The 11,264-nt window shown below is 39.4% G+C and overlaps 1 protein-coding gene across 1 annotated transcript; it reads left to right on the top strand.

Moving 5' to 3' along the window:
* Nucleotides 1-7,700: 7,700 nt before the first annotated feature.
* Nucleotides 7,701-11,044, top strand: LOC103703407 (trimethyltridecatetraene synthase-like). The gene is made up of 2 exons (XM_088714327.1): nt 7,701-8,783; nt 10,190-11,044. The coding sequence occupies exons 1-2, from the start codon at nt 7,863-7,865 to the stop codon at nt 10,817-10,819; spliced, it is 1,551 nt and encodes a 516-aa protein (XP_088570453.1). The 5' UTR covers nt 7,701-7,862; the 3' UTR covers nt 10,820-11,044.
* The last annotated feature ends 220 nt before the right edge of the window (nt 11,045-11,264 follow it).

The following is an 11,264-nucleotide window of genomic DNA, read 5'->3' as shown; positions in this document are numbered from 1 at the left end:
TATCTATATTATATATTTTCTCCGGCCTTTTTTCCTCTCCCCACCCCCTGCCCCTCTCTCCTTTGTTTCTTTCATTTCCCTCCCTTTCTCTCTACCTCTCTCCCTTTCTCTCTCTCCCCTCATTTCTTTCCCTCATTTTCTTTTCTCTCTTCCTTCTCTCCCCTCCTTTTTTTTTTTTTTTGGCCTTTGGCTGTTGGATGCTCTCTAACATCGAAGCATTGCAAATGGTGGGGGAGACGAAGTTTTAACTACAACATAAGCTCCATCATAAGCAACTATTGAATGTGATCTATTATTTTTAAATTATTTATATAAAAAATATATAATTTGGTGATTCTTTGATTTATGCATCAAATGGTCAAAAAATTAAATAATTATTTTATGCTAAAAAATAAAAAAAAAATACTTACAATGGACGGAGAAAATAATATGAGATGCATTCTCCTAATTAGCTGATGGTTAAGAAATAGAAACAGGCCTACTTAGAGTAGCCCAAGAACTATAAAATATTTTTACATCTTCAGCACAATTTATTATCTGATTATTTAGAGAAACTCACCACCTAACATGACTAATCAAACAAGCATGCGCACGGTGGTAAGCTGCTACAACCCTCTCCTCATAAAAAGATCACCAAAAAAAAAAAGCCACAACCCTCCGGGGACCTTCCTTGAAGACAAGAGGGTGTCTCAATGTGCTACGTGGACCATAGTTTGTAATCTTCCAACTTTTGTTAGTACTTCATAATTTTCCTAGGGATTGCCTCCGTGAACAAGATGGACCATCAAGTTTATTCCCATTCTGGGCCTAAACAAATCAAGATCTTACATCAATCCGAATTTATAACACTGAAACTTCTTGTAAAGGTTTCAAAAATCCGTCAGTTTAAGCAAGCCCAGTCGATGAAGACACGGAAAGAAAAATTCAAATTAATTGTGGGTCAGTCGACATTGAGTTCTCTTGGGCCAATACTAGAAGAGGGGTTTAAATAGGATCCGTACCGAGGGGAATAAGCTCCGGGCTGTCAGAATCATGGTCACATTGCCTTTTTGGAACCAAGGTAAAGGTCCCGTCTCCTCCCTTCTTCTTTCCCTTTGCGATCGAACAATGGCCAGAATCTGATAAAGAGTCGCCGAATTTAGATATATAAAAAAAAAAAGAATGCTTACTTAGGGCTCGTTTGGTTCGCGGAAAGCATTTTTCTTCCTAGGAATATGATTCCTGAGAAACAAATTCCTAGAAAGAGGATGCCTAGGAAAGTACTTTTGGCATGTTTGGTTGACCATGGAAAAGTGACAAATTTCCAAGGTGCTTTTGTTTGGTTAGCCATCCACTTTTCTAGGAAAGTTTTATATAATTCCTATTCTGCCCTTAATAAAAATTAGGTTTTTAATACCTCTTTAATGCTTCTTTAATGCTGAAGGGACTTTTTGGGAAAAAGTAAAAATGGAGTGATTCCCGCCTCATGGGAAAGTAACTTTCCCATGTTTCTCATGGGAAAGACTTTCCCATGAAATGTGGGAATCACATTCCCATGGGAATACAACTTTCCCTTCTCTCTCCTTTGAAAACTCCAACCAAACAAGAGGCATCTCATTACTTTCCCGTTGGCCACACTTTCCCCCCTTCTTTTCCCGCGAACCAAACGAGCCGTCTACTGTGCTCTGGCTGCTCCTCCGGTTGCAGCCGATGTCGAGCCGGAGGCCTTCTCTTCACCTCCCCTATCTCTTGTTAGGGTGGGCTCTCAACCGATGATAGAGAAGAGAGTTATAGAGAAAAAAAATAAGAGAAGAAAGAGGTCTCCTCCTTTGTTCAACATTTTACTCTCTACTTGATTTGTAGATTCTAAACCGATTTACCCCGTCAACACTTAAGCTTGCTTAAGTCCATTTTGGATTACTTAGAGTTTTTTTAATTCGCATTTAGATTTTTAAATAATGAATAGTAAGTAATTTATTCTTCTTAAATAGTTTTGATAGGTACAAAAAATTTGCCCAACTGAACCTAGTAATCTTTGGGCAAATAATGGTAAGTGACCTGGCACAAACCTTGCTAATTTTTGTATTATAGGTCAATTTAATGTATATAGACTATAAAAATATAAATTATATTGATATGAGTGGCTTTGCAATGGGATCAAGTATGTGACTATCTTCACGATTCATGTTTTTATAGCATTGTCTGATGGATACTCATGTATGAATAAAGAATGAAAGAATAAAGCTCGAAGTATAATTGCAAGCTATCAATAAATATAGTTATGACTATAAAGTTTGGGTTATATAGTATTAAATATTCAAATACTAGATTTAGATGCTCTGTACTCAGCTTTTTTTGTTTAGCAAATCAAATTGGACTAATTATATTATTTTATAAATTTTTATGAAGAATTTTTTTTTTGAGGGTTTCGTGTTATTGCCTAATCCGCGGCGTGACATTTTATGTCTCCAAAACAGCATTGTAATTCCCTAAGGGCAGACAAATATGGTGCCTATGCAAAATCTTCATGGGGTTTGTGCAACAACCAGCCGAAGCACATACAAAATTGAACCCCTTTGTTGGCCCATTTTGCATCCCTAATATTGAGTGTTTGTTTGTTAAATTTCTCTCTCTCACACACACAATCACAATCAGATTGTGCATAAAGATTAGTCGCATAGAGTTCATCTGTTACACCCTCTTGTGTAGTATTTGCCTTGAAGATTAGATGGTCCACGAATGCTCAATGAAGATACAAGACTCTAATAGGCTAGTTAAAATAAAGGTCCTCCACAAAAACATGCAAAATCTACTAAAATAAAAAAGAAAAAAAAAGAGACATGTCCATTTTTGCAAGATGGCTTCTTTATCTCAGAAGATCAATGATGCTAAACACTTCTTGAATTTTGGAACCATAGTTTAGCTGCCAATAAAGGTGCCAAAATAATAAATATTTTAAGTAATGATTAGGCGATGTAATTGCCTGCTAGAAACTCTCACCTTCGAGTTTTCTCAAGATCAACTTTAATAGTAATGTATCTGACGATGGCAGCAGAAGAGAGACCGGCTTTATGATCCGAGGTTTGGACTCGAGGCTACCGGCAATAAGTGAATCTACGGTCTTTGATATCTCGATTCCTGGTGCAAAATTCAGAGCGATATGAGCAGGTATTATCTATGCTAGGCAGATCCTCAGAGCTGACAACATAGCAGTTGAGGGTGACTCGGCCACTGTGGTCGGTTGAATTGGGGTCAGGCAGAGGCAACGTCCTTCTACCCACTTTTGGTCGACATTTGAAGCAGCTCGAGGGAATGCACCAGTGAATGGTGTGACAAATTAGATTGCTTCCTTTGTGGCGAAGCACTCGAAAGAGATTTTATGGACCACTTCGTCAGCTCTCTCAATCACACTTTGTGATATTTTTTGATTTTCTTATATGTATTCATACTAGGTTTATATGATGCACTATCTGTTCTAATAATAATAATGATAATAATAATAGAGAGAGAAGAAAGAAGAGAAGGCTACGCTATTCTGTTCTCGTCGTAGACTCCAGCAAAGACCACTGCCCTATAATCCTAATGATCCCATACCTTGTCAGGGAACTTGAGGCACCCCACTTCAACCACAGTGACCCAGTAGTTTTATTAAATTGTCCAACTTCAGAAATGTGCTGGGGATTTAGGTAAAGGCTCTTGGTGGATAGGTACCTCAGGAATAAACTACTCCCGACCCACTTACTCTAAGAGGGGAAATGGATTAATTTAATCCTCATGCACTTTACTCCGAAATAAACTCCACTATATGTGGTGGATCAATTATTCCATATTGGATAAAAAAAAATTAGATTGGTGGAAGAGTGGCTTTAGCAACTTCAAGACATCCATTTTGTCCTTGGAATAAAATAATGACTTTTTCGCATTTTGTTGTAAATTAAAGGAAGGTTAGATGGAGTGAAGGCCTTTTTTTTTTTTTTTTACGGTTTAACCCACCAAATGATAGAAAAGCAATTTATTTTATGGGTATAATAAACATTTTTAAGAAGTTTGCGAAGCCACTTTTTCACCTAATTTAGACTAAACTATTCCATCGTATAGGATGGGCTAATTCATTTTGGGGTAAAATGGTTTAGAATTATCTACACTAGCAAACACTTGATTATATAAAATTGAGGTGTTGATTTTTACTAGTACATAAAAAACTACCAAACTCTGCCGATGTAGCATGCATGGCATGTGAGATTGAACAGGAGAGAAATGCTAAACCGAACAAAAATCGTATTGGGCAGGTACCAGACAAGAAAAAAAAAGACGGGCTTCCTATTTTGCCATATTTTCTCTGGTGCCCATTTTAAAGAAAAAAACTCAAAAGCTAGGGACTCCTAATAACGGAGTAATCAGTCCCATAATTAAAAAATAAAAAAGGAAAGAAAATTGTATGCAGTATCTTCTTTTTTTTTTTCTCATTTTCAGAATATGCCTTCTACTGACACATATTATATGGCCAAATAATACGCACTAGACATATTAGTCATCTAGCAAGCCAATATGCACCTCTAGGTAAATCAATACATAGTTTCTAAAACAAGATATTCATCAGTATATAGTACATAGCCAATGATACATACTTAGTAAATTAGTCATCTAACGATTCATTATATATTTTTAAACAAATTGATATATAATTTGCAGAATATTATATTTACCAGTATACACTATATGTCCAAGTGATACATACTCATCGACTTCCTGATACATATTATAAGCTTATTTGATACATACTTAGCAGTGATCTAATACACGCCTTCAGATAAATTGATATATAGTTTTCATAATATATTTTTTACCAAGTAAATTAGTCACCTAATAAGCTATTATACATCTCTTGGTAAATCGATATATGATTTCTAGAACATAATATAAAAATCGGTAAATTAATGCCAGTGCACAACACAGGTTTCTAGTTTTGTGTGACGTAAGCAAATATTTATATTATTTTTTAGATTCTATGAACTTTTAGGCGCAAAGATCTAAAAAGAAAGAAGAATTTTAAAGAAATATAAAAAGATTAGAAAAGAAGGAGGACAACTTTACGAACGTAAGATACGACTTGACAATAAATAAGACAGATAGAGAGGCTTGACGAGGACATAAGAGGATGCCACATGCAATTTACTTTTCATTCTTTGATGTTTTTTGTTTTAACTTTTTAAGATGGGCGCTGAGTGAAAGATGGCAAGCTTGCCACGTACTTCCTTCTTCGGTGCCCGCCCCATATGGTTTTTGCTCTGCTAAACGTGATACATATGGAGTGAAAAGGTCCCTACATGTGTGATTCATACCATATCAAGATCTCCATACGCCATGGATGTGAGGCCCAATAGTCCTACATTGGAAAGACTCGTTCCAGAGCCTAGGTATATGAGGCGGGTGTCTCCAAATCCTACAGACGCATTTTGGGTGGAAAACAAAACCGGGAAGGGGTGAAGGACGCTTGCGTGAAGCCTCAGAACCGGATAATATCCGGCAGGAAAGCCCCGTGTTCCACCCTCATGTGGCCCCCACGTGGGCACTGGGTGCCTCATGTGCCCCGCGTAGGTGGGGGCGTGACATTTTGGTATCAGAGCCGAGGACGGCTCTGTCCGATAATGGGAAGGATGTGAGACCCAATAGTCCCACATCGGAAAGACTCGTTCCAGAGCCTGGGCATATGAGGCGGGTGTCTCCAAATCCTGCAGACGCGTTTTGGGTGGAAAACAAAACCGGAGAGGGGTGAAGGATGCTTGCGTGAAGCTCCGGAACCGGACAATATCTGGCAGGGGAGCTCCGTGTTTTCCCCCCTCATGTGGCCCTCACGTGGGCACTAGGTGCCTCACGTGCTCCGCGGAAGCGGGGGCGTGACAGTGGACTTGGGATGCATTTGATGGCAGGCCGATTCAAAAAAAAAGAAAAAAAGGCTTTGAGGTCCATGCTATGTGCGGGCAAATTTTGCCGACAAAGTCTATATCATGAATAAAAGATCCAGATATCCAATCTAGTTATTTAATCCAAGAGCTATTTGGTCCAGAATGGATATTCTCTTGGTAAGATATCCAACAAGGTGAATTAATGCTGCCTCACAAAGGAATGCTATGGAAGTTGGACAACAACCTCACATGCATGTGGAGGTTTGGAACAATAAGAATATCTACTCATTTAATCCACGAGATTTCATTCAGGTGAAATGGAGTTATTGTATCTACTGTCGACTAAATACAAAGGAAAAACCTCTCATTAATCAACCTGAAGCAATAAACATGAAAATAATAGTTCAAGAAATTAGGCTCGACCCATAAGATGTAACCTAATTAAGCTTGCGTGCAACTTGGTGGCATCAGAAGGAATTCGGCTCTTTTAAGTAAGTAGGATTCTGACGACTTTTTTAGGCGTCGTCTGCTCTTTTGTTCTTTGGCCTCCGACGATATTTAGAAGTGTCATCTTATAAACTTAGTTTCTTAGTTTAATATCCGCCGATGTTATTAAAAAGTGTTGGCAAATTTTGGTGTGCTCACTAATTTGCCGATGCTTCTTTTTTGCGTCAGCACAAAAGAGTCGGAATATTTTATTGTTGTTGTAGTGGAGTCATGCGTCTGCATAAATCTCGAAGTAATCATAGCGCAATCCAATAATAGATGCGTGCATAAAAAAAGTACACTATTCTTTCATGTACAAAACGTGACTTGCCGTCTTCTATTTTGAAACCCGTTCGTTTTTACAACCGTATGATGCAACGATTAACGAAAGCGGATGGCGGTAGAGTTTTCAAAAGTAGAATTTTTTGGAATAAAATTTTTATAAAAAGCTATTTACTATTTGCTAACTATATTTATAAAATGTTGTAGAACTCTAATATGTGTTTTGTAAACAAACTGAAAAAGTACTTTTGGTATAACAAAATGATCATAAAGAATATTGCTTAGTATTATACAACAGAGCAAAACAAAATAAAATATATATTAATACATAAATATATGACATAGTATAATATTCATATTAATATAATATAATATAATTATAATATAGTAATATAATATTATACACAATAGCATAATAATATAATATAATTTGATATTATATAATATAACATATTAATGTATTATGATATTATATTATATTATATTATATTTATAGTATAATATAATAATAAATGTATAACTTGTTATACTTATTATCATTATATATTAATAAATGTAAAGGAATATTTTTTTGTAATTATAATATTTTATCATAGGTATTTTAGTTCAAAAAGAAAAAAATTATTATTATTACAGTTTTCCAATGCATGCTAAAAATGCTTTTTCGAAGAAGTTCTATTTTAGATCTTCTCCCAAAAAGTTATTTTAACTTTCCGGTAAAAATAAAATAATTTTTCGATTTTTTTATCGAACATATTTATTTTATTTAAAAATATTTTTTGGACGAAAAGTACTTTCTGAGCCGCTAAAAGCTCTGCCAAATGGATTCTCGGTTATCTCACGACTCCCTCTAGTCATCCATTATTAATTAGTCGGTCCCCGATGTACAAAAGTTGTTTGCTTGTAATTGGGTCCCCTTCAGTGGTGATAAAACTTGAGAGAGAGATTGACAAGCTCAGCAAGCAATGAGCCAAGGGCATCTTTCTAGTACTACAACATGTGGTAATTACACTCTTATCTTAAGCATTGGGCAATGAGATTATAACTAAACACACAGGGAGAAGCTCAAATGACTTTCTCACGTTATAAATAAACCCCATACCCCCAGCGCAAGCTACCACCACAAGCACCTCTCCCAGCCATCACCACCACCACCCCTCCTCCTCCTCCTCCTCCTCCTCCTCAACTCCCCCTCGGCTACCACCACCAATGGAATTACCATCATGGGCCACATATCTAGCAACCTTACCAGCATCCATCCTCCTCCTCCTCCTCCTCCTCAAATCCCTCTTCTGCCGGCGCCGGCGCCTCTGTAAACTAAACCTGCCCCCCGGCCCAAAGCCATTGCCCGTCATCGGAAACCTCAACCTCATCAGCTCCCTCCCCCACCGCTCCCTCCACGCTCTCTCGCAGAAGTACGGCCCCCTCATGCACCTTTATTTCGGCTCCTTTCCGGTCATCGTCGCCTCCTCCGTCGACACGGCCAAGCTCATCCTAAAGACCCATGATGTCACCTTCTGTGGCCGGCCCAAGACCGCCGCCGGCAAGTGGACCGCCTACAACTACTCCAACATCGGTTGGTCCCAATACGGCCCATACTGGCGCCAGGCCCGCAAGATGTGCATGACGGAGCTCTTCAGTGCGAGAAGGCTGGACTCTTATAAGTACATAAGAGTGGAGGAGGTCAAGAACCTCCTCCGGGACCTCTTCAACTCCTCAGGGAGGCCTGTTAACCTCAGCGACCACCTCTCAAACGCCAGTCTCAGTATAATAAGCCGAATGGTGCTGGGGAAGAAGTATTTGGACAAGTCCGAGAGCTCAGTTGTGTCGCCGGTGGAGTTCAAGGCGATGCTCGACGAGTTCATGTTGCTTAACGGCGTCATGAACATCGGAGATTCGATACCATGGCTGGATTTCTTAGACTTGCAAGGCTACATCAAGAGGATGAAGAAGATTGGCAAGAAGTTCGATAGGTTCCTCGAGCATGTGCTTGATGAACACGGCGAGAGGCGGCGACGGGAGGGGGAGAAGTTTGTGACCAAGGACATGGTCGATGTTCTCCTGCTACTTGCCGACGATCCCAACTTGGAGGTCAAGCTTGAGAGGCGTGGTGTCAAGGGGTTCACTCAGGTGTATTTTTCTTGGTCACGGCTTCTTCCACGCACAGCTAACTGTTATAAAGGGATAATTAATTTTTTAAACACACTGGGTCATATACTCCAAGAAGGTGTGGGTTAGGTTATATGGGCTTGCTCGAAACTTGTTAGAGAAAGAAACTCATCCGGAAAGGGGTAAAATTATTGGTTAGATCATCCAACTGCAAAGCTAACATGCAGGTCCATTTTCCTCTCTCTTTCTTTTTCTCCATTTCTGAATATGTTAGTTTGCGGTCGGACTGTCCCACTGCTGAGCTGTTGGACCTGATCTAACCAATAATTTCTTCTAGAAACAGACCTTACGACTTGGACGATCAACTTAGAAATCTGTTCGACAATATATCATCCATTTTGGAGGAAATCATACCTTACACTTTGTGCACCACATGGCGGTGCACCATGCTAATCGCCTCCTCTCATTATTGTGGGCTATAAAAAGTCGCAAGCTGAGGTGATTGGTGTGGCGCACCATCATATGGTGCACATGGTATAAGATATAATTTCTATCCATGTTGGCACCTAACATGTTTTATGGGTCCCATGAGTCATTCTCGATGAGCCTTACCGAGGGAGAGGCCAATTATATGTGCCTTGTGGCCTGAAATATAAGCTAACTATGAGCTACAATTAGTTGTGCCTAACCCATAGTTGAGATTGTTAGGTATTCTACTTTTTGTATACCCTTTTGTTTTTTCTTTCTTTGAGCACATATTGTGTTCCAATTTGACGACCTACCTACCGCATCAATAAATAGTCTAGATATTTGCCAAACTAAACTCTAAATAAGACTACGTCACACTAGTTGAATGATATTAATGTAAATTATATTTTTGAGTTGCTAAAAGAATTTTACTTCATTTTTTTTAAGAAACATGATATGTCCTCGATGATAATAGATTGGCCCACCCGCAAGAGTCGTGCACATGCAACATGTTTTGCTACCCTTTTTTTTTGACATAAAAACATACCATATAATATACTAAAAATAATACAATTTTTAGTATATTATATAAATCAAGACCAACCATAATAATTGATTTTGATCTTTTACTTTTAATTAATTAGAATATCAGATCTACTTGATTTTGAAGCTTAAATAGAGAACAAAATTATATTCAATTAAAAGTATTCATTTTTTTTTGTGAGAAATAAACACGTCCACCCCCATACTTGCTAAGTACGCAGTTATTTTCTACCAAGTACATCAGGATCTAGTTTTGGCCCAGGCCGACCACAAATCAGAGCGGCTTGAAACATAACCAGCAATTAGACCGGACCGGTTCAATTAGCCCACAAGAGTTTGTTTGTTCTTCTTAATTGAAAGCTCGCAAGACTCTGTTAAGGTCCAATTAACACGGGCTCCTTGCTCCCATGGCCCAGGATCTGATCGCCGGCGGCACAGACACCTACGCCGTGACCATGGAATGGGTCATATCCGAGCTCCTCAAACGGCCGGAAATCTTCAAGAAGGCTACCGAGGAGCTCGACCGGGTGATCGGAAGGAGCCGGTGGGTCGAGGAGAAGGAGGTGCACCATCTCCCCTACATCGAGGCAATCATGAAGGAGACCATGAGGATGCACCCAGTGGTACCCATGCTCATTCCCCGGCAATGCATGGAAGACTGCCGTGTCGCCGGCTATGACATCCGGGCCGGGACCCGTGTTCTGGTCAATGTATGGACCATTGGGAGGGACCCTGGAATATGGGATGCGCCGGAGGAGTTCCGGCCAGAGCGGTTCATCGGCAGCTCGATAGATGTCAAGGGGAAGGACTTCGAGCTTCTGCCATTCGGGTCCGGGCGGCGGATGTGCCCTGGTTACAGCCTTGGGCTCATGGAGATACAGCTGAGCCTGGCCAACCTGCTGCATGGCTTTGCATGGAGGCTACCTGATGGGATGAAGGTGGAGGACCTGAGCATGGAGGAGATCTTTGGGGCGACGACACCGAGGAAGGTGCCACTCGAAGTAGTCGTCGAGCCGAAGCTCCCGGCTCATCTATATGCTGTGTGATTTTAGAGCCTCTTAGAATCAATCCAGCCAATAAAAATATAAGTATATCAATAAATTTGGCGGAGGTACTTCGCTACCTCCGTTTCTTATCACAAAAAAGTATCCGGAGTAACAATGGTAAATCCTTCTGGCTTTTAATGTAACAGAGTGATGTAGAAGGATGTAAAACTAAGGTATATGATGTTAAGAGTGATAATGGTAAATGCAATTTCGTAAGATGTAAAAGAGTGGCATATTACTTAATTACGTATGCATGAGATCTAAAACTAAGATACATAGATGAAAGCTAGCATGTCTAAGAGCTTGTTTGGATAATTAAGAATCTAACCCTTCTCTTCTTCTCCTCCTCCTTTTCCTGTGACTGGCCACGAGTTACAAGCCTTCTCTTTGTTCAGCTCTGAGGGCTAAATAAAAGTATGGTGACCAATATATAATTTTTCTCTTT

This window comes from Phoenix dactylifera, chromosome 18 (genome assembly GCF_051530095.1).
Source record: "Phoenix dactylifera cultivar Ajwa chromosome 18, Ajwa_hap1_PhDact_Kaust_v1.1, whole genome shotgun sequence".
Classification (NCBI taxonomy): Eukaryota; Viridiplantae; Streptophyta; class Magnoliopsida; order Arecales; family Arecaceae; genus Phoenix; species Phoenix dactylifera.
This window is presented reverse-complemented; position numbering and strand designations above follow the sequence as displayed.